General features: G+C 41.6%; 1 protein-coding gene across 1 annotated transcript; it reads left to right on the forward strand.

Annotated features, from left to right (window-relative positions):
• Positions 1-5,337: 5,337 nt before the first annotated feature.
• mboat2b (membrane bound O-acyltransferase domain containing 2b) lies at positions 5,338-27,799 on the forward strand. Its single transcript, XM_026998913.2, has 13 exons — positions 5,338-5,465; positions 15,353-15,498; positions 17,602-17,679; positions 20,313-20,408; positions 20,593-20,648; positions 22,433-22,487; positions 22,715-22,898; positions 24,161-24,353; positions 25,011-25,114; positions 25,200-25,264; positions 25,459-25,591; positions 26,296-26,447; positions 26,668-27,799. Exons 1-13 carry the CDS (start codon positions 5,382-5,384, stop codon positions 26,807-26,809), a joined length of 1,488 nt encoding a protein of 495 aa, XP_026854714.1. The 5' UTR covers positions 5,338-5,381; the 3' UTR covers positions 26,810-27,799.
• Positions 27,800-27,827: the final 28 nt, after the last annotated feature.

A 27,827-nucleotide genomic window follows, 5' to 3' on the forward strand; every position in this document is an offset into this window, starting at 1 on the left:
GTAACAGTAAAATTGGGTCTGGAACATCATTTTTCAACCTAGTCTTCGGGTCCAACTAGGCAATCCTTATTTTTTGCTTTGTTCCTGCTTCCAACATACAGGAGCTAAGCCATTAAGAACACTGGCTATATATGAAATCGAATACTTACATACTAGATTTCAGTATGACCAAATGATTAGTATGTTCACATTGCAAAAAAAATGTATACTTAACAGAGCGCAGATGCAATACAGAATTTTCCGAAAACGCTGGTGTGCCGTAGAGGACACTTGTTTAAGCCCATCATACACCACAGAAAGGAGGATGTGTTTTGTTGGTTTCTTTGTTATTTAAATAGCGAACACACATCAGCTCTGGCTGCGTGCAAAGTACAAACCTAAAAAAATACTACATATGTTTAATTTTAATTTACATTTAATGCCCTTACTGAGCAAAGAAAACGGTGACAAAGGCAAAGGGTCGCTAAGACCTGTAAGAAAATCACTGTAAGAAAACATGCACTGTAAAAGATGTTCAGTTATTTAATTTAAACATTTTGTTGAACTTGAGAAGTTAAGTAGCACCAATCATTGTTCTGTCAGTTTGGTATTAGACGTTTGAAGAACTCAAAAAGCATTAAGGTTACTTTTTAACTTTAAGATAAATCAAATCTTTTTCACAGTATGGTCATGTTTATACAATGAGAAAAACTATCAAGCTATTTTAAGGATCTAAGATAGGTAGTTTTAAAAAATGGTCAGCATAGATGGTACATGACCTTGTCTAACTCAGAAAATTGTGCTTACTCTGTAGAGAAACAGCTTTATTTAATATCATGAAAGGCTATGGCTACACTTTTGACAGACATGCCTAATTTAACACCCAAGTTTTTTTTTTTATTATCTTGAAAATTACTTAACAATAAAATATTAAAGAGGGATTGAATAACCTCCTCAACACAATTAGCAAGCTCAACAATCAAATATGTATCAGTGGTCCTCTGCCTGCAGGGAGAACAAATATATTCTCAAGGCTACATGGATTAAACACTTGGCTAAACAAAAGCTATAGGTCAAACAGCCAAACTTTTTTTGACAACTTTGAATTGTTTTTTTGGGGAGAGATAATTTTTTAGGTGAGATGGATTGCCCACAAACAAGAGTGATGCCAAAACTCTGACAGAGAACTTAATTTTCTCGTTGTGCAATTTGACCACCTCCATTAGTGGCGATGCATTGGCACAAACACCCAAGGAGTTCATTGTATCAGTGGATATTATCAGTCCAGAGCCACAACATCTTACCCACACCGTGTGCCTGCTGACAGAGTTGCAAACTTTGGACAAGGGCCACGATGATGACTTAGCTTATCAGCTTCTGGGGACACCACAACCCTGTGAGGACTCTACATTGTTCTACTTCTCAACAACCCGCTCACCCCACCCAAACCTCCAAGCAACAGCGAAGAAGCTGGTATCAGCTGGGACAAGGCTGTCCCTTTCCCTGTCAGTCAGCCCTCACGTACCGTGTAAAATCAGCCCAGCTGCTCCTCTGCCCTCATCTACTGCCTCATCTCCACTTCCATGCCACAGACCTTCCTCTAAGAATCCTAAAACTCCTCCACCACCTGTAGATCAAAGAAAGAGACAAGCTCCTCAATCACAGGAAAAGCAGCTTTACTCTCTACCTCATCACCAACAGGAGCCCCACCAACATCCGCAGTTCTTCTCAATATTAGCTCAAATTAGCTCTCAGATCACTCACAAACAAGTCTCATTTAATTAATGATTTTATTAAAGCCCACAGGCTTAATTTTATGCTTTTAACTGCAACATGATTAAACTTATGTAGTGCCACAACTATATTAATTGAGTCAGCACTTCCAAACTTCCACTATAAATGTTTCTTGTACCAGCTGAAAAGGTGGAGGTACAGTCACATCCAATCAGTTGCTACATCAGCATTTTATCAGCTTTATCAACAAGATCAGAGATTTCCTGACAAAATCAGACCTAGAGAAACTCATCCATGCTTTTATCTCTAGCTGGGTTGATTTCTGTAATGGCCTCTCAACAGGACTCCCAAAAAAGACAATCATACAGCTTTAGCTGCTTCAAAATGTAGCTGCTACATTTTTATTAATCAGATTTAATTTAATTCTGGTTTTATATTTTTAATCTGTAATTTTATTTCTTTAAATGAACTTAATTCATTTTAACTTTAATAAATAGCATTTGTAACATTTAATTTTTTTTAATTTATTGGCAAAGTCTGTCCTGAGGTGATAGATTTCAGGTTGTAATAAACTTTGCTATTCTTCTATATCTTATTTGAAGCACTTTCAGTTACAGCTGTGTATGAAAAGTGCTATACAAATAAATGTGCTTTGCCTTGCCTTGTCTGTAGGACTGATGTTGTGGTGTGGCTGTCTACTGGCAGCATGGTCGATTCTGAGGCAATCTGTAATACTACATGGGGGGCTGGAGCTAGAACATTCCTCTCAACTGACTGCAGAGTTGATGCAGGGGCGTAACCTTCAAGATGGGCTTAAATGGTACACAGTATATGATTTAAGCATACAGGTGTTCCAAATACACCTACAGTATATTTTATTATTAAGTAAAAAAAATATATATCATAAAAAAAAATAATTTTAAATCAAAATGTTGGAACCAAGAATTCCTTCACATTTGTTAAGGTTTACTTCAAGACCAGATGCTTGAGAAAAATAAAAACAAAAAACTATCGCCTTAAGTGCTTTACAAACATTTTTGACTCCAGTTGTGTAATGGCACAAAATCTCAGGGTTTCTGAAAGCGTCCGACTGGCTTTAAGTCGATATATGTGATGATTTATAATGCAGGTCAAAAGAGCTGCAATTGATTAAATCCCTTCATTTGGAATGCCCTGCAACATCATCACACAGAAGACATTATGTCTGTCATGATTTGTTGTTTCTCCTGACAGCTGGGCCATTACACCGTTTCTTGTTTGTTAATATGGCTTGCAAATGACTGAAATGTATGTTCTGTACTGTACTGAACCCTATGTAATATCGAAACTATATTTTGCATGTAAAACTTATATCATTAATGTTAGCTAAACAGTTTGGTTTAGCCAATATTTACCTCAGGACAAATAACATCAGGTAACCAGGAACAAGTTAACAATTTAAAGTCTTTTCTGGCTAACTTGCAGATTTCTGAATGTATTACCTCTACATCATTAATAGTTTTCAGCAAAAATGATTAATAATACTCACATACATAAGTGAAGTCTGACATACAACCATTTATGTAACAATCTGCAGGCACTGGCATTGATAAGGTGTTCTTTGTCCTAACAAGCCCTTAGCTGGCCTGTAGTTGTCTCTTACTGCTTACAAAAAATGCAGCATGGATTTGTTTTTCAATCATGGATTTGTTTCACCTTAGACATCTTAAAAGGCCCATATCCTACATTTTTTAATTTTATATTTTTCCTTGATGTCCACTTACAATATTCACATAGATTTTCACGTACATGTTCCAAAAACATAATCATAGTTAAAACATAATCATAACAACCATTTTCTGACCTCTTTTTATCCCTTAGAATTAAACAGGTTATTTCTGGTGCTACATCTGTTAGATGGATATAAAAGATAAATGAACTCTATTCTGATTGGTTGCCCTATACTGTGTCTCATTCAAAAAGCACTCAGAGCTGAAACACCTGAGAATGGCACTGTAAGTGGGTAGAGCTAAACTGCTGTAGGCTGAATAAATGGACAAATGTGTTTGAACTTCTGACATCGGGGAAACGGTGATTTCAAAATGGGCTAATCTTAATTTCCATAAATGGACTTGGGGAGTGATTGGTGTGTTTTGAAACTTACAATACTTATATATTCTTTATTTCAATAAAATGAAGGAGAATCAGTTTTCCATGATAGTGGAATCGCCTAATATCTAGGTGGATCGAAACTGAAGTATTAATACTTCTGATCCTGGCTCATCCAAGACTCTATTTTGGCATTAAAGTATATTTTATATATTTATTTGTTTGTCAGATTGAACGTTTACCCTATCTACTAATGAAATTTAGAAATAAAATTAAAAAGAAATACGGTTCAGGTTAGGAACTACTTCTCCCTCTACGCCCCTCTCCAGTGAAAAAACAGGGACACATTACTTTGACGGCAAGAGCATGAGCAGATCCTCTCTGAGCAGACGTGCCACTAAACACGGGGGATTCGCAGGTTCTCAGAAATATGTTTCCAAAGGCATGGGGCTTGGACGCTGCCAGGGATTTTGGGCCTCATGAAGAGATATCACAGTGGGAGCCAATAAAAAATGCCCCTAATGTTCTGATAGCTTTTAGGGCCTTTGCCCATTGCAAGCCCTTGGAATAGTCTTTACTCTTCTCCCATATGGGGCCCCTGATGAGGGGGCTACTGATCTAATAAAAAGAAGAACAGACTGAAAAAAATCATATCATTTCATAACAAAACTCTCTATATAGCGTAAATCTATGTAGATAATTTATGTGTCCTTAACTCAAAAGAAGGTTTAAGTACACATACATTATGTAGCGACATTTGCCTAATACTATATGAGGTCAAAGTGCTTGTGTTTATTGACTTCTCAGTTGATAAGAAAAATAACTCAAACTTTATTGAGCATTACTGATAATTGAATTAAGATGTTTTATAATTGTATTCTTATAAACAAAAAGCAAAGAGAGAACTCTATTCTGATATTGGGATGTTAACCTTTGCATTTGAAAAGAAAATCTGTGGTGTTGCTCATCCCTAGTAATACCTGTGACTAACACCTCTGCTAATACTACCAGTTTGTGTCAGAACATTCAAAGGGTCTAGGACTACATAAACTAATATTTTCATCTTCTCAGAAAATGTACTAGTGGTTTATTTAAAATATTACCATTAAACTATAAACATGATATAATGTCTTCCTTTGGCTTGACATCAGAGTATCTTTTGTTTTGTATTTTTAATTCACATCATAAATTTCATAATCTCTGTAATTTAGTCCAAAAATAATCTAGGCCTATTAAATATAGGCTTGTTCATCACACAGTAACATTAATTATCCATTGTTCTCACATTAAAATAAGACAGTTTTTTCCCCAAATAATAATTATATATATATATATATATATATATATATATATATATATATATATATATATATATATATATGGAGAGAGAGATTATTGTTGTTGCCTATGACCATCAGTATTACTGTAGTTAGTAGGGTTGCCTAGTTACCAGTAGTGGGCAGCAGTGAGTCTAAACAGCGGTCACCAGCGGTGGCTGTTGTGGAGAGCGATTGCGAGCGAATTTGGGTGCCACTGTCATAGAAAGAGTAGGCTAGAGCCCGCAGAATTAGTACAGAATCATGGCCACCGACACAATATCGGCTTGTACTGGATCCAGCTTGCTACAGCCGATAAGCGAGATAATCAACCTTCCGCTGGATCAGGTAAATGTTTAACGCAGACTTATTTGAAGTCTATGAAATGAACATGCCCTCGCAGGTGCAAAAATGTTTAAAGAGCGAGGAGACAATTACCTCTTCGTCTGATTATACCGCGAAGGAGGAGAAGCAGTTTTAAATTAGGCCTAGCGTAGTCGTATTTGGGATGCTTATTGTGTGATGTTTGTCTGTCTAATGCTTCATTTTACTGGCTAGAGAAGCTACAAATGGATTGTTCAATTTGCATGGCCAGTAAATATTTAGAGATTTCCATAGATTATGTAGACATGGCATATATAGACATAGTGGAAATACAGATCGAGCTGCTTGTATTCTACCATCCGAATGTGTCATGCTTATTGCAAAATGATAAACACCAATATAGAAAATAGTGTCTTGCAATTTTCAAAACGTCGCGGAATTTCAAATTTGCTTGCATTTGATGATTTGTCTTGGTCTCTGGATTTTTCGTTACCATTTCGGTTCTCAAAGTTCGCTTATACATTACACGGAGCCCAGGTGTGTCTGGTACAGTATGTGCTACATATGCAACTTCTCAACTGACACAATTACTTTGTTTTTGCCAAATCATCGCATCTTTTGTACGCAATACAAGCCGTAGGGGGCCGTGATGTCGCCTACCGCTGTTGCTGCAAATTCTTGACAATAAAAAGGTTAGCGTGTCCCTTCTTTTAATTCATGTCATAACACGTAGGCTGTGTTGATTCAGATTCAAAAATCAATGACCATTCCAGTCTAACAGTCCCTGATACTCCGGAGCATAAATGCCTTGACTCATATTTGGGTTGTTTCCCCTTTCGTGCTTTGTGATTACCTGATAAACAATGCAACAGCCTTGACCCAAGTGCTGGGGTTAGGAAGGACTGAAGGCTTTAAACGAGGCCACTAGTTGAGACTGCTGACGTTTTTTGGCAGGAATCATCTGTTCTTTCTGCGTTCCATTGATTAAAACAGTGTAAAGGCAGGCATTCTCTTTCAATGCCTTCAGCTTGCAAGTGGGGAGTGCCCTTAATTCGATAGGACCAAGTTATATGCCTGATTCAGTAAATCACCTATAGCGGCACAGACCTCTCTCGTTGTCTCCTTACCAACTGCAACATTCCAAGATGTGCAAATTATACTTAATAACATTTTCTTAATATAAAATCAGATGCAGCTGCTGCATCAGGGTAACAATGTAATGTAAATCTATCTTATTTTGTGGGTAGGCTCAGTTTCCGGTAAATATGTTAGTGAGCAAGCCAGAGATTTTTTGAAAGTTAGTCACGTGCATCAGGTATATCGTGACAGATTATCAGGTGAAATTTTCCCAGTACAAACCCTGCTGAAGTTAACAGGCAGGCTGTAATGTGATGAGTAGGTCTTTAGTTTATAGACATCTCTCTTTCTCTCTCCCCGTTCCCTCTCTCCTTCACACTTAACACACATACACAGACTCTGCATTCATGTTACAGAATGCTATTTGGAAGATAAAGTGTCTAGTGCTGCTATTTCATAGATAATTAGCTTTTTTACACTTGTTCGTGTATGGCCTCCTGAAAGCTAGCGTAGATGTTTCGGAAAAGGTGATGTGCAGCCAGTGTTGCCTAGTTTTAGGAAAGACACAAAGTGTGATACTGCATGTGTATATGGGACGCTGTATATAATAAAACAGTGCATGGATATGTGCTGATTCATGGAATTTATTCAAGTACATTATTCAAATAATTCACTATGTACACATTAGAGTCAGACTCTTGTTTGAAACATTAACTAGTCAGTTCAGTGAATTCATGGAGTTTACTAGCTTCTGACAAGGGCATGATTGATATCTCCACTGAGAATTCCACAGAGTTTGTCAGTTAGATAAAAGGCCATATTTACTTCGGTATAAACAAATCCATCTACTTCTTAAGTAATTGATTTGCTCCATGAAAGCGCTCATGTATTTGAATTCTTTTGGATCTAATTTATAGGAAACATATTTGAACAGTGTACAGGATGTACAGTATCTCTATCTATCTATCTATCTATCTATCTATCTATCTATCTATCTATCTATCTATGAATCTAATCTATCTAGAGAGATTGTATTCTTCCGCCGTTCTGGAGACACATGAGTTTGCAGGGCCCTGCCTGAGCTCTTTATAGCACTGGGCTGCTCTGCTGAGGACAGGGCGTTTCTCATTGTCTCTTGTGGGAAGAGTCAGTCAGAGGGATGTCTGCTAATTACACAAGGGAGAATATTGCTCTCCCAGGAGACTTGAAGTAAGGAGCCCAGGAGGATCTACATTTCCCCCCAATTCAATTTTTACTAGTTGGGGCTTCACTTAGTGACGTCCTTGAAAATGGTCCCTTCATTTCACACTTATGTTATCTGGGCTAGACAGCTAATCACACACTTCTGGCTGGTTGGCTGACTGTGAAAAATAGCAAAACATTGCAGACTGCTTTTTCATTTATGTCTTTCCTGAGCAACACTCATAAACTTGACACTTTTTAGAAGATAATTCAGATTATTTCAGGTTGCTTCTTTGGGGTGAGATTCCACATTTCATAGATAGATGACTGTTACTTGGTTCTCAAAGTGCATGTATTTTGTTACCTTCAGTGATCATTCATTCCACATACACCCAAACATTTCACATAATTTAAAAACATTTCTAAACAATAAAAGCTACAGTGAGCAGAACACTTCTTGGACTGTCTTTGTAGTACTGTCAACTAATATATGACTGGAACATTTGTGATCCTCATGGTAGATTTGGCTTGTCTGTGACCTGGGCTTTCTATAGATATTCACACCATTACTTTTGTTGCTGTACCAGTCAGTGGATTTTCATACATGCTCCTGTAGATTATCTGGTAAAACAAGGTCATGGGTTCAGTTCCCAGGAAACATAAGTATTGTCATCTTGAGAAATGTATGTAAGTTGTTCTGGATAAGAGCATATGCCAAATGCTGAAAATTTTATTTATGATGAATAACAGACGCATAGCAAATTTAAATGTGAAAAATCAGTATTGATTCCTTGTAGCAGCAAAAACTGGTTCGATAATAGTAACCACCTTGCTACTGAACCCTCTTCCAACTTACTTTTCCATTTCTATATTTAGAAGATTGAGTCATACCTGAGAGTTTATTTGATTCGTCACAAAGAAGGAACCAGTGTGCGTTTGCAATGCCTTTGTCTTAACTGGGAAGGCTGATTCCAGTTTGTTTTTTGCTTTTTTCTTTCAACTGTCGCATCGTTTTCAGTCAGATCTTTTGGTCAAAACGTTACTTTTATTCCTTTAACTAATACACATCCATATTTCTATATATGACTGTCTTTAACTGCTTACTTGTCCTGAGATGAGTGCCTACTGTAAAGTAGTTCTCCTCATATATAAATAATTGAGTATTGTATACATTGCTGTGAGAAAGCACTTAGTGCTCAAGAGGTATTTAATCACTGGGTAACTTTTGAACTTTTATTTTCTGTATGGCAGCCAAGGCCAGCTTTGTCATACACTAAAGTGTATTAATAAGTTAAGTGTATCAGATCATCCTCCCCCCCCAACCATGTGTCTGCTGTGCTGGGTGCTGGAGTTCCATAGTCTATAGCACGGAGAGCCTCTGCTAAAAGGCCCTACTGAATCTCATGGTACAACGACTAGTGGACTATAGTGCTCCAAGGCACTGTGCATGAGCTACAGAACAGTACCCATGTGGTAGAAAATTCAGCTGCCTCACTCCTGCACCAATCTCTGTGCCCAGATTTATTTGCCATCACTGGGCAACAGTCAGTCTGTGCCAGAAGCACTCGACATGCTACCACCGCTAGCATGGTAATAAAAGAACAGCAGGGCCCTGAGACCATAATTACCATGGGTCCTTTGATCCTTCCACCTGCCGTGACCATTTAGGCCTGTAAAGGGTAGTCCAGTCTAGTGCCTGTCTGATTTTTGCAGTGTTTACACTGGTGTCATTTTTGATAGGTTCATTTATGAGATTGAAAAATATATTACTGCACATTACCAGTGTATGTTCTGAGTATTAGGCTTATTGACGCACCCCTGCTTTTAGCTGAGCCACTGTGTGGAGGTCCATGGGTGTTATTTGAAAGGCCGGAGCCTTGTGAAGGAGGGCCATCAAGGTTGGTAAGGGCTTCGAGGAAGCCATCAATCAGGCTCAGCCTGCAGTCTCAGATGCCTGTGAAGATGGTTGATTGCACACGCTGGTTTGCATTCAACACTGGAACCACCTCTTTTATTTTAAGGAGGACCGTGTCCTAGCAACGAGCTTCTCCAGGATTCCCTCGGTTAAAAGCCAGAGAACTCAGGCAGTTTCCGCGTTGATAATTGTTTTGATTTTTTTTTTTAAATCTATGGAAGCTTGTGTATCTGGGAAGTAGAATTCTTGGTAATGTACAAGATGTGTATGTATGGTGTTTTTAGGTTGTACATTGGAGTGTTTAAATGTTTTATTATAAACATGGCTGGATACTATATATTGTACACAATTGTTTTTTATTCTCTGCTACTCCTGATGCAGCTTGTCTGTCAATCAAGCCCTACATAAATCCTAATACAACAGGTCATTTTAACATCAAATTGAACAAATATCTGATCCCCCATGCAATTAATTTTATTTTTGTCTACTTAGAACATCTTCATGTGCATTCTTGTCTACTTATTCCTGCGACTCCAGACTTGTATTCCTGTCCTGTGAGCAGGATGAATATTTGTTCCCTGTTTCCAGCAGGAATCCCATAATTATTGGGATTCTTGTCTAGTCACCCTCTGTTATCTAGATTTGCCAAGCAAACTTCACAGCACTGACGCTGAAGATATTATTTGATTGTCATTTTTGGATTTTCTCATCTTTACCCTGATCCTGATAAATGACCATAGTGTTGTCGTCTGTTACCCTACATGCTAGTTACAGATGCTGTAGATTTAGTGCCCCTTATGACTTCCAGACATTTCAGACCACCTGCCCTAAATCCTTTTGCTCCAGAAGTGAGATGGTGCTTTGAGTCACTGAGCCTGAAAACCTGATTTGTCTGCTTCCTCAAATGAAACTGCAGGATAGTGCCTTCTCCTACACAAAAGAGTCTCGTATGCATGCAGTATATATTGCCTCGTTCCAGTCTGCTCCACACTCTGGACAAGTGTGGGGCTGAGAGGTGAGGAGTAGGGCTCGGGTTTCTCCACTCTGACACTGGAGATCACGCACACCCAAGCGAGACGCGGGCCAGCACCTGGCTGTAATGAGAGGCATCAAAAGCCATGAATTAAAGAGACGTGCTCGGGTGTATGAGGGAAGGAGAGTGAGTGCTTGAACTGGGTGTGGAAGTGATGTAGCTTTTGTTGCTGAGCTGTCGTGACACACATGGGTGACTGTATATGGCTAGGGATATAGCAGTGTGTGCTTTTTGCTTTGTGTTTGGACCTCCATGCTATATTTTCTCAATATTAAGTCACAGCTGCACTGTACAATAGTTGCAAAGAAAGTTTGGTTGCATTGCTACCATATAAGTAAGCTACTTTGTAGTAGCTTGTGTACTGTATTGTGTAGAATGTCTGCGTACCAGAAGCTGAAAGACCAGCGTCTCACACTCAGGCTTTCCTCTAGCAGCTCCCATGCAGTGATGGGAGACTTCCATAATAGAGAGACAAGCTGATGGCTAGTTGGCTAGACTGGACATTAGGTCTCCAGAACGATAAGGAGATATAGGCTTAGTCCACGTTAACACCAGTAAATTGTAAAATGCTGTATTTGTCTTTTGGCTACAGAGTGGATTGGGCTTAGAAAACCCACAACACATTCCCACATAAAACCCAAATTGCAATCACTTTGAATCAGTGACTTTGATTTAGGTACAGTGTTTTGAGGGGACTAATATTTTTGTTCCCATCTTTGAATGCTTGAGGTGGAGTTGGTTCCTGAGAGGTTCAAAAGATAAGCTGTAAAAACAGACAGAGAGATAAAGGCTTTGATTGTTGCTGCTCTACTCTGGCTGTAGTCACACTGGCTTCCTTTCTGTCCTTTTTAACAATATCAGCTCTTCCAAAGCACACCGATCTTTCTGCGGATGTACGTCAGAACTCTCTTTGAATGTCTTTATTTGACCAACTCATTGTTGCTGGGAGCAGGAGCTTTCTGCGGATGTCATGGTTACAGCCCAGAGGCTCTGCCTCCCTGCTGAGCTTGCTGACAGGTAGCTGCCTGCAGACCTTGGCCATCAAGGCCCTAGTGTCCCTAATAGAACTAAATATCACCATAAATAAATGTATACACACACATACACATATATATAGCTACGAGTACCTTGGAATGCCACAGGCAAATGGAAATCACGAAGAGGCGACAAGGAAAGCAACTACAGCCAAATATCTAAGAGTGAGGCAAGTCCTGCAAAGTCAGCTGAATGGGAGAAACAAGATACGAGCTATCAACACCTATGCTCTGCCAGTGGTCAGATACCCCGCTGGCATGATAAGCTGGCCTAAGAAGGAGATAGAAGCAACTGACATCAAGCCAAGGAAAGTCCTCACAATGCATGGAGGGTTTCATCCCAAATCCAGAACTCTGAGACAATACGCTAATCGGAAGGAGGGGGGCCCGAGGACTATCTAGGATGAAACAACCAAGATCCAGGAGTACACCAGGATGACGGTTCCAAGGGGTGAAGATCTTAGTGATTTACCTCAGACAGCAGAAACCCGAGGAGAATGGGAATGAGGAGAAGCAGGGAGCATAAACCCCTGCACAGTACGTACCACCGGCAGAGAGTGGAAGTGGCTGATATGTAGAAATCCTACCCATGTCTGAAAAGGCTGGGTTAAAAGACAGCACACAGGCACTAATCATGGCAGCACAGGAACAAGCTCTGAATTAAAAATCAATAGATGCTGGAATCTACCACCCCAGGCAGGACCCCAAGTGCAGGCTGTGCAAAGGTGCCCCTGAGACAAACCAGCACATAACAGTGGGATGGAAGATACTAGCAGGCAGGGCGTATATGGAACGCTATAACCAAGTGGCTGGCATAGTATACAGAAACATCTGTGCCAAGTATGGGCTGGAAGCTCTAAGATCAAAATGCGATACACCCCCAAACATGGTGGAGAATAACCAAGCTAAGATCCTCTGGGATTTACAGATACAGACTGACAAAATGGTGATGGCTTATCAAGTAAGCATAATGGTAATGGACAAACAGCAGAAGAGGGCCGTAGTGATAGCAGCATCAAGAACCAGGAACACGAAAAGCTCAAGAAATACCAAGGGCTGAAAGAAGAGCTAGAAAAGACGTGATGGGTTAAGGCAACAGTGGTTTCCGTGGTAATCGGAGCACTAGGGACTTTGACCCTCAAACTGGGAGAGGAACAATATCCTAGATCTCCATCCAGAAGAGTGTAGTCCTGGGAACAGCAAAGATACTATGCAGGACCCTCAAGTTCCCAATACTCTGGTAGAGGACCCAAAGAAAAAGAATGGGGGAGGGTGAATAGGGAATTTATTTATATATATATATATATATGTGTGTGTGTGTGTGTGTGTGTGTGTGTGTGTGTGTGTGTGTGTGTGTGTGTGTTTTTTCTTTCCAGCTGAAGGGAACCAGTCGTGCTCGAGCTGCCTTTAAGTCTGAAAACATTGCATGTGTACGGCAGACTCTTAATTTGCCCTCGGCCATAAGAGACGCTGTTTGCAGGAGATGTGACTGGCTTGGCTGACAGATTGGAGGCTCCCATCAGGGAATATTGGCCGTAAACTGAGATGCTCCGTGCACTCATGCACGTGTAGGTGTCTGTGTAACTGTTGCTGTCGTTGGAGCTGGCAAGCACATTTATCCTTGCTCACACACACGTGCACACACATACACACAGTGTCTTGGGTGAGCTCGGATTACATCTACTACAAAATGAGCATCCCTGCTTGCTTTGAGCCAGGCTGCCTGTGAGAGTCTGGTGGTCCTGCCATACCACTGTCAGGATCTGCTTCCTGCTATGGGCGTGGCTCTGTTGGAGACAGCGCTGTACTCCAGATATGAAAGAGCACTGAGAGAGCTGCTCTGAGGAGATTGTAGTAACGTTTTGTTTGTTTTGTAATGACATAATCAGGACATGTATTCACTCTGTTCATTGGTTTGTGTCCTTTGAACTGAATTAAGGAAAACAAAAGTCTTCTTCCTGTCCAATTCTCAAATTCACAGAACATTAGACAAACTATTTAATTTTTTCCAGGGCTCCAATGAGAGTCAGCTGATGCCTGCTATATGCTGAACACACTGGACAAGCTCAAAGCTAGTTGAGAGAGATTCTTTCCTCCTGACTAGATGATTACCTTGTTCCGTTTTATGCATGTGATGATCACATTTAACTATGTGAGCAACAGATAAGTTGCAGTTATTTAGATGCATCTGGTCTCTAGCAGTCATTTAGAGGTCAGAGGTCATTGTTAGTAAGCACGTTTTGAAAAGCATAAAATCATGTACATACTTAAGATGAAAGAGGCATTGTGGGGGAAAAAAAGAGGCATCTTAGTTTCACTGTTGTGAGGTTAGTTTGATGATGGCTGCTTGGTTACATGAGCATTTTGCTGGTGAGCCAAGTGAACTACTTTCTTTGTGGAAAAAAAATGAATAAATCTTACTTCCTGAATGAAACTAATTGATTCTTGGATCCTGAGGAGTGTCTGGCAGGCATTGTAATGCCCATCATTCTCCCTCACTGTCTCTCTCTCTCACTCTCTCACACACACACACACACACACACACACACACACACACACACTCGCTCTCTCGCCTTCTCTATTTATCTGTCTATTTCTGTCTCCCCCCACTCTTTGTTAGGCAGCCTGTAATCTGGCGGCTGTACATTATGATCCAAAGGATCTCCCATAGTCCCCTTGGTCTCGCCTGCGGGCCTAGCTGGTCTGCATGATGGCTGTGCTGGATGTTGCAGAACAAATGTCTGCTTGGTAGGGTGGTTGGGGGTTGGGGCGATTTTGGCAGACGGCTGTGCAGGCCCTGACTGTAGATCAGGATGGTAAGATGTCGGCATGCTGCCAGCAGAGGGCTCACCTTATGCATTCTACAGAGGAGAAGCCCTGACTACAGGAAGGGATGAAAGTGTGGTGAGGGTCAACATGCCATGCAGAGTCTTGACAGCATTAGCCAAACACCACCCCCTGGTCTGCTTCACCAGCCACTTCTGTAGCAACTGCAGAGGGTAAGGCAGAAGACACTGCTTTATCTGGGCCACAGGGTATTCTGGGTACTGGAATCCTGCAGGAACCCTCACAGGGAACTCCTGTCAGACTGTTTTTTTTTTAAATTTCTCTCTCCTATTGTAAAGAGCTGAATTATTCCTAACAAATGCTATCCCCCCCCAACAAGATAAACAACACCACCACAATTACCACCACACAGTTGGATACAATGGTACGGCGTGTCCTGCGCGTTCTTTTTTCTGAGACTAATCCCTTCTGCCGTGGCACTGACTATGTGCTCAGGTTGAGGCTTAACCTGCCTGTGACTCACAATCTTACACTACAGCTGTTTCTCGTCTGTCAGAATAAATCAGCAGATCAGGAAACTTTTGGAAATTTTAATATGCTGGATATGGAGACACAGCTGTTGTTGTTGTTTTGAAATTGTGCATTACATAATCACTTCTTTGTTTTATGTCCTGTCCAGACTTTGTTCCTCTTGTTTGAAATAACCCCTGAGACCGACCTGCTTGTTAAGCTTATTATCAGCAATAAGATGAATGTAATTTTAACTATCAAGAGGAACCAAAATTTCAAATTTTCAGTCAGAGCTGAAGGGCTAAGTGGAGGTCAGCGCACGCGTGTTGTCTTGCTGTGATAGGACAGTGACGCGGGACCTTCTATGTTGCAGGTCAACTTTGTGGTGTGTCAGATCTGTGCGCTCCTCATGGCCTGCTGCTTCCGCCTCTACCTGCACCCCAGCAAGACAAGCCCCCTGGCGCGACACGTGGTGGCTACGCTGCTGGGTGTCTACTTCGCACTCTTCTGCTTCGGCTGGTGAGTCCCCTCTCCTCCGCACCGGATCCTGCAGCCTGGTAAGACCCCTCTAACCAGCGCTGGTACAGTCTCTCTGCCCCATGCTGGTTTCTGTAGGCTGGTACGGTCTCTCTCCCCTGCACTGGCTCCTGCAGGCAGAAATTCTGAAAGCGCCTTTGGCCAACATGCTGCTGTTTTTGTCAGTCTGGCAAATCTGCAGCGTAGTGAGCCCAGAAAACTGAGATCAAACTAAACAATCATAAATAAACAAAACTGATAGGATCCGAGGTATCATGTTATTACCCGTGAAGCTTTTTTTGTGGTTCGTATTTGTAATTTATATCTTGATTTATTTATTTTTGTGGTTGGCATTAGTAATGCATAAAAATATTTATGTCGAGTTGAAGAAGCACTCTGTTGCATCATTGTGCTGTTGTAATAACATTACTCTTCACAGCCTTCTTGTCTTCTGAAGACTGAGGCGCCATCGAGGAGGGTCCCCGGGGGCCACGCCCATACAGTCTCTGCCCTCCCAGGGGCCACCCCACTTGGAGAATTGACTTGCATATGCATAATATGCTGCATAATATACTTCTGTTTAACATATTTCATTAGGAAATATCCATTCCAACCAATAATATCTATTTAAAATAAATGCAGGCAGCCAACCGTCACCGTATCACACTCCGACCCCTCCCCCCGCTGACGCTGTACAGCGTACTGGGTGAGGGCAGTCTGCATTTTGGTTTTGGTGTGCCAACCCGTTTGGTCACCCCTATGAAACATTTCATGGGTATATTGTAAGCAAACATCTTCCTATTTGAACTGTTCACAATAAACACAGCATAACATTACCGTAACTTGCTTCTTTATTAATAGTAATTTAATTAGCTTTTAGCTTTTTAAATCACTACCTAATAATTACATAATGTCCCCATTCCTCTACACCTGTGTAATGAGGGAAGGGCCCATTGCATGTTGCAGTCTGTCATGAATAGTGACATGCTTTCAAACCCTCATTAAAGGTTGAGTACAAGGCGTGCATGTGCATGTCTCTCTGTTCGCTGGCTGCTACATGTTCCAGAGCACTTCTAGTTCAGCTCTTTATGCAATCATCTTATTAAACAATGAGATCTGTGATTGCTGATGTTGGTCTCCCAGTATCCCCCAGTATCTGGATTAGCAGACTAGGTCCATGTTGTTGTGCATAGCAGGTCTGATAGGCTTCTGCTCTCCAGTTAGAGCTGATTGACAGGTCTGAAAGATAATGCAGAACGGCAAGAGGGAGGCCAGAGTCATGGGCTCTTCAGCCTGAGCTGTCTGTTCATAACTCTGCTTCCCGCTAGTGGGCTGGAGATGGAGGGGTAGAACTGGAGGGAGGGTCCTTAGCAGACGCCTGGGAATTTACGTTCACCCACTGCCAAGATGTCTGGCAACCATGGAGAGCTGCACACTTAAAATCTTGTGTGCGTTTCATTTGGTCATATGAGTTGCTGAATGTTGCACAACACTCTTCCATGGTTAACAGCACCGGTTCGAGCAGCTTTGAGACTGATGAACTGGTGCGAATTGAAACGTTGGCCTCTCTATGGAGGGAGACTTAAGATACCTGTTAGAGTGACCTAGAAAATTAATTCACTCATCCTGTAGCACAGAGCACAGGACAGGAACCAACCCTAGACAGTGCATCAGTCCACTGCAAGGGCCTACAAAATTGATTCCATTAAAAATGTATTTTGTTTACAATTGACCGAGAAGCAGGCAAACTAGGGAGAGAGGGGGAGGCTTTTTTGGACAAATGTAGAAGCAGGCAGGAGATGCTCGCTTTCTTTTACAATAAGAAAAATAACTGTTACTGAAAGCAGCGGCATGCGTGTATCACTATAGCTGCCTGTATCCGTCACTAGAGCGCAGTGTGCCTGTATGGTTGCCTGTATGCATTATTAGAGCACAGTTTGCCTCTATAGCTATGTGTATCTATCATTAGAGCGTAGTGTGCACCTGTATGGCTGTGTGTATCTGTAACTGGAATGTAGTATGCACCCACCTGGCTGTAAATATTTGTTACTGGAGTGTAGTATTCCTGCATGTATGTCTGAAAAGGCTCTTTGCTTCCCGTATCAGGTATGCGCTCCACTTCCTGGTGCAGAGTGGGATTGCCTATGGCATCATGATCTTGGCTGGCGTCGAGCACATGCACAGGTGAGTCCGTGCACTCTTAGCAACAAAATGTCCTCCTCATCAGCTCCACATGAAGTCACTCAAACAAATTCTGAATTTTGACTCTGCTTGTTATCTCAAATTTATACTACCTGGTAGAGATGAATACTATAGACTGTACTAAATGAAGGAATCAACATGCTTAAGTGTGTTGTCAGTTCCTGTATGTAGTAGTTGATCAAGGTCCAGTGTGTGGTTTGGTGAGTTTGGATCTTTCATCTTTATTGAATACCGCCTTCCTCCGTTAACCAGACCGCCCTGAGGCAGTTGACACCTGAAAGCTAAGGCTGTTGAGAATTGACCCAGAATGAGAGAGCGATCCTTGTATTTAGCCGCTGAACAGCAGACACCCTCCATCTGTTCAGTGGGAACGAAATCTCCAGTTACTCCGCTCGGTTACTGTCTGCTGGCAGCAGCCCAGAGTCGAATCCTGATCTAGACTAGTAGCACGCAGGGAAGAACAGCTGAATAGTGGGAATCTGCTAGAACTTTTAGGACGAGAGGTTGTGAATCAGAAGAACCATCAAAGTCCTCCTTTATGTCTCTGTGCATCCTCTGTGTTGGAGATTGCTTACGAGTAACACCTCTGGCTTTACAAAGTGTTGGAAATGACATATGAGGGATGTTATTCTGCTTTGGCCTCTTTTAAGGTTTCTCAAAAAAGGTCATATATCATTAGTAGTGTAGGCATGCTTACAGTGCAATGTGCTGTTGGGTGTTACACCACCACTGGGAGTAGACCGTATGTAAGAGAGGCGAGGGAGCCAAGGTCACAAACCTTTTCCGTACACTGTGGAGTAAATGCTGACCACACACATACACAAGCACCCTTACCTTCATACAGCCTGTGATCTTTTACATTTCGCTCACATCCGCAGTCTTCAGGGACCCGTGAGCTCCGTGTGTCATAAGCAGTGGGAAGGTGTGCGTTGGTGTGAGGGGAAGAGCGAGGCGGACGTCGAGCCGGGTTTGCCTGCAGAAACCCGGTGTGCACCACTGCCTCCTCACCTCCGCGGCGGGGGAGGGAAGCTGATTGGATACGGTGCAAAGCCAGTGCTGCGGCATCGCTATGGCTGGGCTCCAGATACAGACACACATGTGCAAAATCAAAAATGAAGACACCACTTTGGTGATAGATAATGGCTAATGGCAGTGCTGGTCGATGTAGGCCACTGTGCTCTTGTGCCAAGGCCTCACTGAGCCCTAGACAGACACAGGGCTATGGTATAGCCAGGTATGGTATGTGCAGGCTGTAGAAAGCTCTTCAGTGTGGAGGTTCTTGCTTTGGAAGGCTGGTCTCTGTTGGCCAGTGTCGTCTTCTCACTGCGGTGTCACAGCACTGTCAAAAATAGAAGGCTGGCAACCTGAAGCACTAGGCAGCCATGTCCCTCTGTGCCTCGGTGGTAATGAAACACCTGAGTGATGCTTAATGTTAGGCAAGTGTGTGCATGAGTGTGTATGCGTGTGCGTGTGTGTTTGTTTGCATGCACATTTATTTTTAGGTCCAACATGTCCATTTAGGTCCAACATTGACCACGAAAGCCATGGCAAAATAGGCCTAAGTGAAGTTCTTTTTAGGAAATCTGTAAAGTTAATTAAAAGGACATATTATGGTTTTGTTTATGGCTTGGCTATGAAATATAAATTCCTGATCATTCTAGGCATTCACACATAGAACATGAGATATATGTGTGGCAGCATGTCCTCAAAAGGTATGAAAGCAAATCTGTGTCTGTGTTTGCGTTTCTCTGTATGTGTCAGTGCATTATAATTATTGCCTTACCAGTAGAGAAAAGGAATGATTTCTTTAAAAATCAGTGGCTTTTTCCTTATCTGTCCGCACACACGCATACACACACTGCTATTCAGTAGTTCCTGCAGATAACCACATTTCTAAATCGCTTTGTATGTTAATTGCAGTTTTTTTCCTTTCCAATCCATGTTCTCCTTGCTTGGAACATGGAACATGGTGGAAGTTCTCACCCTGTTTCAACATAATAATGTTAGAACCTCGTGGAAAAGTAGCCTTCCCTCTGAAAGAGACACACATATTCCACTATCCTGCAAATGACCTTCAGGAAAAGCAGCATTAAATGCTAAAGATGTGTTTTTACTGGTAGACTTATTTTGTGCTGTTACTGAATTTGGCCTCCCAACTTCATAAGAACTCAGGAAATAATCAGTAGTTTTTAATAGGACCTGTAATTACTAATGCAGTTCCTCATAAAAATCATACATAATTCTATACAATTATCTGACTGATTACATGTAAGACCTGTAATTCATCACTTTTTCAGTTGTACCCAATTGCATACTAATAGGACCGATGTTCCACAAGCACTAGAATGAATGTGCAGTGAACCCTTCTGTGAGCAGAGATGCTTGTTGTAGGAAAGGACTCAGTCCTTTTCATTCAAACTCACCAGGTTCTGCTCAATTACAGCCTTACACACGTTCAGCCATCATCTTGAATAATGACAGACACATCTCCGCTGTTCACTTCACGATGTCTATAGAGCCTAGGAAAGGGAAGAAATAATTTCTCAGTGTTGGATATTAAAAGGGTGGAATGAAATGAAGAGATCTGAAGAGGGCTTTGTGGATCTTTGTTTCAGATACTGTTTGGTGTTTGCTCTGGCTTACCTTAGTTTCTGCCAGATTACCAGGGTCTATGTCTTTGACTATGGCATGTACTCCGCTGACTTCACAGGGTAAGCATGTGTGTCTGTGTGTGTGAGACTGTTTTAACTGCCTTGCCAATTCATATTTTTGCTAATTGTTTTAGATATAGGGCAACATTGCATTTTCATGTATTTGAGGTACTGATCGAACAGACAAAGATTCCACCAACAAACTAAATTTCTCCTCCGCTGCCTCCTCTATCTGCTCTGCCAGGCCAATGATGGTCATCACACAGAAGATCACCAGTATGGCCTTTGAGATCCATGATGGTGAGTGTGCTGTTGCCACAGACATCCCAGGCATTGTGCTCTTCTGTGGTGTGACGAATGCCACAAATGCTTGAAATGGGCCCAGATCAGCTCAAATGTGACTTTTGTGCTCATTCACTACAACTGGTTATACACAAGCATGCAAATGCATATGCACACACACACAGACACACACACACACACACACATACACTCATGCGTACCAAAATTGGACCTGTGTTGTATTTTGAGAGTAGAGTATATGTGTGTTGCCTACTAAAGTTAATGAAAGCACAGGGACAGGGGTGCAGGGCTGAAATGAGAACTCTTCATATAGCACCTTTTTCAGAACCCAAGAATGCTATACATCCAACACACAACTTTTACATCCAGTCCACACACTGGTGAGAAGCAGCAGCCAACTGCGCACAGTGTGCTCTCAACCAGAAACCACAGCCCCCTTGGGGACTAAATCAGGTACAGGAACGAGGGAGAGGATAACACCCAGGACAGAGCACCATCCATCACTGGGCATGCAGGCGTCCAATCAATCTCACACACACACACACGGGCAATTTTTAGGGTAGCCAATTTTTTAATCTTGCCTCCATGTTTTTGGACTGTGGAAGGAAACTGGAGACCCTGGCAGAAACCCACACAGACACAGGGAGAACATGGAAACTCTACCCAGATTGGGACACAAACCCAAGACCCTAGTGCTGAGAGGCAGATGTGCTAGCAACCAAGGCACTGTGCTGCCAAATAATAAATAGTAAAACATTTATGAGGAAGATGTCTTCTGTCCCAGATTCACCTTCTTAAGTAAGCTCTAGCATCTAATCGGACCAATGACCAACTCTGCATCTGAAGAGTTTATACTGAAGTGGTCCTAAACTGTTGTATGTTTTATAGGAAAACAGGTTGCATTAGTTTCACACAAGAGAGTTATAGATATAGTGAAGTGCAGAGAGATCATAAAATATGGCATATGAGAAATGTTAACCTACAAGAATATCACAATGTAAAAAAACAACAACCTTTGAGCTCCCCCTTTGAGTAGCGAGACAGTCCACAGAGACACCAGCAGTCTCAGCAGACACTGGGACGTAAACTCTGGGGAGGTCAATTTACAGCTTGCTGCTAACACCCACCAATTAGCTCCATTTATCAGGCCCAGCACTGGGATTTTAAAGGAAGCCTCTTTTATTGACTGAGAAGATCAGCAAGCAATAGAGAATAGGACACACCCTCATTCCTGAGAGAAGACTTCAGACCATCAGGGTGCAGACTTATCAAGGTTTCTATGACGTTGAACCTGAGTTTGGCCCTTTACACTGTCATTCTCAGTTCTCATTAGCACCAGCTGTTCTCTTAGTCATCTCTTGTGTGTTGTGCTTTTGTTCGTTAACGTGATAAAGACCACAAGTCATTGTTCCAGGTCTGTTCTGTTAGGAAGCTCATTCATTTTGTACCACAACAGGCATTTGGCATAGTCTGTTTTGATAACTCCTTCACTGAGGCCAGGTTAACACTGATTACTTCTTGGTGACATCAAACGAGGTTACACTGGGCTTTCAACAAAGCTTTCATTTACTGAAGACATGTGATGTGGAGAATACAGGTTTATGACACTATGTCTAGCTGGGAAATCTCCAGCATAGAATTTGGAAAGTATACATAGCTTTGAACTACTAAAGCCTAAGCTGTTTATAGTATAAAAGGTTTATTTTGTGTGCGTGTGTACGTGCGTGTGCATACGTGTGTGTGTGTGTTTGTGTGTTTTCACACTTTTTCTCTATCGACAGGAATGGCCCGGAAAGAAGATCAGCTCACTCAGAGTCAAAAGTTGCTCGCCATCAGGTGAGTGAAATAACAGAGCTGTTTAAAATAGATATGTCAAGATGAACCTTGAGTATGCTGTTACAAGCAAATGGGGAAAAGTTAGAAAAGTTTAGGTTTGATCAAGGATTGCACACTCATGGAAAAGTTCTTCCCCATCTCTCAGGTGACTGTTAGTGTGGGAGTTCTAAAGTTACTGGTGGTGTGGTGCAAATACAGAAATAGCTCTTTGCCGGCGCTGTGTTTAGACGGATGCCCAGCCTCCTGGAATACTTCAGCTATAACTGTAACTTCATGGGCATCCTAGCTGGTCCCACCTGCTCCTACAACGATTACATCGCCTTCATTGAGGGCAAGCCCTATCGCCACAGAGACCAAGGAAGCAACGGGAAGCCACAGGGAAAGACCAGTCTAAACGACCCTTCCCCCAACGTAAGTTCTCCTACGCTGGCCATTTACTGAATTTATGTAAAGCATTTAGAAGTAGTTACACTGTGGTAGGGCTACCAACACAAAGCAACTATATCTTCGTTAAAAATTTAACATCTTGCATTATGGTGGGAGAGAGACTCCCAGCTTTTAATGAGTTGAAACACCCTGGAGATGTGTATATATGATCTGCATAAACAGGGTTTCTCAGAGAAAAACAAAATCTTTAGCAGTTATTTACATACAACCCTAATTACTCAAAGTAATGTTCTTGAGTAAAAGATCTAATTTCCTACTTTATATCTGTATATCTGAGTAAAAGGTCTAATTTCCTACTCTGGCAAAAATAACTCTTTGGATGTTTCCCTCGAATCCAGTACATCACATTTTAGAGGTTTTTGTTATAATGTGGCATTAACTTTAAATGCTTAGAAAATTAGGTTATAAGTTTGAGAGTATTCATAACACCTCTCTATTCATACCCTTGACCCATTGTGTGGTGTAAAAGTGAATGGTTAAAATAATCAATTTGTGGGGTACACTCATCCTTTTGTCAAGCCGTACACTTACAGCCACATTGATAAGGTTCAATTTTATGAATGTGATGTTGGGTGTGCTGAATGTTAAAGTGTTCGCTCTCACATCATTATTCCTTCATCATTAGGGATGAAAGTATATTGAATTTCATGTACATAATTGTTAACTAACACCTTCTTCATTTTAAGTTCACACTAAAATCCATTTTTGAAGTGAGTGTTAGAAATGTTCAAAACTCTAAAAATGGATCATTGACATTGCCATGTCACAAGCATTTAGACTTATCAGTGAGTGTAAACAACTTGCAGGTAACATAGGGGAATGGTTTTATAGTTGGCTGTATTGTTTGTATTTCCTAAGTGCCATAAACACCATGCTTTTGTTTGTGATTACTTTAACATTTAAACTTTATCATATTTGTTTTCCCTTTTTAAAAGCAAGATGGACAGATAATGCTGCTGCTCCTTGTTTAATTGGTTGTATTATTGACTGAAATTCCAATACTGTGAAATAACAATTATTTACAAATTCCACTTATCAGCAAATAATATATTACCACATATATTTTGTACATTCCTATTATTTTATCTACTTTATATGATATATACTATTATTTGATGTTTATTTTTTATTGTCATTTTATGTAGACCTGATTGTTTTCCTGTAGAATGTTGTCTTTTGGCTGGGGAGGGCTGAGAAGTGATTTCTCTCTTTTATGACGTTTACAGAAGGAGGTTATTCGCAAGCTGGCCACCTGCTTCATCTCTCTGTTGGTCTTCCTCTCTGTCTGCAAAGTTTTTCCTGTGGAGCGCAACATCGACGATGGCTTCATCGCCACCACACCCTTCTATGCCCAGGTGGTCTACCTGTATTTGTCCATGCTGACCACCCGGCCTAAATACTACTTTGTTTGGACTCTGGGTGCGTGATTTCCTCCCCTCTCTCTCTCGCCCCATCTATCACTTTTCTTCTTTCTCCAGTATTTCTGTGCCGACTGTCTCTATAACATATTTGGAGAGTTTCTCTAGGATTTATTACCCTTGTCCTTCATGTGCATGCAGAACTTTCATTTCTTCACTAGGTTTCTCTAAACTTGCCTCGTCTACTACAATAGTGTCTCCTTCACAATATTGCTGTTTTCTTCGTTTTTCTCTAGAATTGTATATATGATTTATGGCTCTTAATGTTTATATATTATTTATACATCTTATATTTTCTTTCCTATGGATATCCCCTTTCATTCTTCATTGGAGGGAATTAATTAATGCTCTGATTCTGATTAATCGAAGCCTAAACTGACCTAATGCTCCATTTGTCTTATTATTTTGTTTTTACTGCCCTCATAAGACTAAACGGGGAATGGCAAGGATGAAATGATACCTGCTCTTTTCATATATTTCATATATAGTTGAATATTGATATCTAGAATAATATGAACCATATGGTATGGCATTGTTCATACCTCAGTCTTTAGAACTGAGAGACTGTGCACGGGACACTGTCAAATCCTTCACCTACAAAGTGACATCACATCCCGTGTCTGATCTGGGACTGTGTGCTTGTTGTCACTCTAAACAGCCGACGCCATAAACAACGCGGCTGGCTTTGGCTTTAACGGCTATGATGGCGAGGGACTGCCACGATGGGACCTCATCTCCAACCTGAGGATAACAAACATAGAGGTCAGTCCTGTTGCCCTCACACTTGTTTCCTTGATTCTAATCGGATTTGAGTTTCATCTGTGGTTCCTCTCTTTCCCTGTTTTAGCTTGCCACTAGTTTTAAGATGTTCCTTGATAACTGGAATATTCAGACTGCACACTGGCTTAAAAGGTAAATGTGGTGATGCAATCTAATTTTAAGTGCTATACTGAAAACTGTCATCTTCTCAATAGAATAATGATCTGTGAGAGCATGTGCCACCTGCTGGCCACAAATGGTATTACTATTGCAGTTTAAAACTGCGCTCTGAGGGGTCTTTCTCCAAGTATAATGTGTGTGGGGTCTGTGTGGTATTTCTTGTGCAGGGTGTGTTATGAGCGCTGTCCATATAACCCAACAGCTGCCACCTTCTTACTCTCTGCCATGTGGCATGGGGCGTATCCAGGCTACTACCTCACTTTCCTCACAGGCATAGTGGTCACCCTGGCCGCCAGAGCGGTGAGAAGCCCCCTCACACATCACACACTGCCAGCACACTGACATCCAGACTCACACACCACCAACACACACCACCACATGCACGCTGACGTCCAGACTCACACCACCAGCACACGGACGTCCAGGCTCACGTGAAGATCCAGCATATTCATGTCATTAGCAGAATCAAAGTGCATCTTGGAACAAGACAAGGAAAACCTTGATGGCATCAGACCTTTTCAGCTCAGCGAGGACATTGCCATTGCTACTGCATTGCCAGTGCATGGTTTTACTTTCCCTCTGCATGGAAAAGTTCAAACTTCAGCAGCAGACTGGAGAGAGAGAGAGAAAGCAGAGGAAATGGGCTTCCACTCAAGCAGTCACTCACTGGGGTGCTGAGGGGCTAGGCAGCTAAGAGTAAACGAAGATGGAGTGATGGTTTGGTAGTGGGTAATGAGCCACTGCCCTCTCGATCTGAAACTCACTGAGCCAGACAGAGCCCTAATGCCTAATGTGGAATCAGTGCTTTGTGTGTACCATATATTACTATGTTATTTTTCCTAGTTCATATTGGAGAAAAGGTTGTGAAGTGTGTTTCTCTTTTTCAATCAATTCTCTCTCTCTCTCTCTCTCTCTCTCTCTCTCTCTCTCTCTCTCTCTCTCTCTCTCTCTCTCTCTCTCTCTCTCTCTCTCTCTCTCTCTCTCTCTCTCTCTCTCTCTCTCAGGTAAGACACAATGTAAGACCATGCTTCTTGGGTTCACCAACACACAAACTTGTGTATGATGTCATCACATGGGCCAGCACACAGATAGCTATTTGTTACACTGTGGTGCCCTTTGTGCTGCTCTCTGTGGGCCCTTCCCTCAAATTCTACAGGTGAAGTATGGGCTAATACTCCATAATCATACACTGTCGCCTAACTTATTCACACTGCTTTACTTTCTATACAGTCTAAACCAATTTTATGCGAGATGTATTGGAACAGAAATGTGGCAATATGTTGTTTGGTGAAGATATGGGGCAAAATTATGGGAAAAATAATATCTGTAACACCTTTTGATTTCTCGCTTTCTCTGCCCTCTCCCCATCCCCTCAGGTCATGGTACTTCTCTGGCCACATAGGCTGCGTGCTGCTGGCCATAGCTCTGCCGGTGAAGCCTCGGCACCTGCGACTGAAGGAGCAGCAGCTTGGCCTGCAGCCCAGCTCCACACACAGCCAGAAGCACAAGGCCACATGAGCCTGTCACACTTCTGTGCATGTGCGTGTGCATACACTCAAGCGTGCGCACACATGCAACCACACACACACACACACACACACACACCGACACCAAGCAACGCTCCCCCACTCTACAGACACCCATGAGGAGAGTCAGATGTATGAAACTCAAACATAAATACAAACCAGCCTTCGTCTGGACTTGTTCAGTGGGTCGTCACACTAAAAATAAATAAATAAAAAGATGGTATCAGGACTCTGCAAAGACTTGAGGAGATGGGACTGAATCTCACTGGTGGCAGTGTTAAAGTAAGATACCATGGAAGCTCTGATGTGTAGAATTATGCAAACTTGCCTTTAAACTCTCCATTTCCCCTTGTTGCAATATGCAGGGTCTTGCTTTGGGATGTATATAGCGTTACCTAGCATACAACCATGTCACCATTGCTAGAATAATGGTAATGATTACAAAGGCCCTGTAAAAATCAAGTGATCTGAAAGAAAACAAAAGCGCTTGCCTCTGTGCTGATGTGTCAGATTGCAAATAGTTATTAATTTGTCATTCATCTTTTATTCTGGGGGTTATGCTTCAAGGGAGTATTCTCTTCTTATCATAAAGATGGTAAAAGTTGAATCAGAGTTTTGAGTACATTGCAATGCCATCACAATGAGCTTCTATGGTCCATGACATATCATTATTAGTATAGTCTGTGGCAACATCTCTTGTGCATGAAGTTGGAATATCATCAGATTTGCCCAGTGGCATAAACACTGCAGACTCTTCCCTGCTGATACCACGTGAAGCTTTAATAGGCATTTTCAACACATTCCATTCCAGAAACCAGAAAGCAGAGTTTTGATCTGGTTCTACACTTTCTACATTTCATAATTAAAATCAAATATGAAAAGGCTGTGTATAAGAAATGTTTGCCCAGTGATTCAAAGCTCAACTTCAGGTTTCATGTTTTTGTAAATTATGGGATTAAAAAATGAATGTTTTGCAAATTGACTTGTGTGTGTGTGAGTGAAATTACAAT

This window comes from Electrophorus electricus, chromosome 3 (assembly GCF_013358815.1).
Source record: "Electrophorus electricus isolate fEleEle1 chromosome 3, fEleEle1.pri, whole genome shotgun sequence".
Taxonomy (NCBI): domain Eukaryota; kingdom Metazoa; phylum Chordata; class Actinopteri; order Gymnotiformes; family Gymnotidae; genus Electrophorus; species Electrophorus electricus.

Coding starts and splice junctions, on each gene's coding strand:
- mboat2b (XM_026998913.2), top strand. CDS start 5,382: ATGGCCACCGACACAATATCGGCTTGTACTGGATCCAGCTTGCTACAG. Junction 5,466..15,352: donor TCAACCTTCCGCTGGATCAG/GTAAATGTTTAA, acceptor TCTATGTTGCAG/GTCAACTTTGTGGTGTGTCA. Junction 22,899..24,160: donor TAAACGACCCTTCCCCCAAC/GTAAGTTCTCCT, acceptor TGACGTTTACAG/AAGGAGGTTATTCGCAAGCT.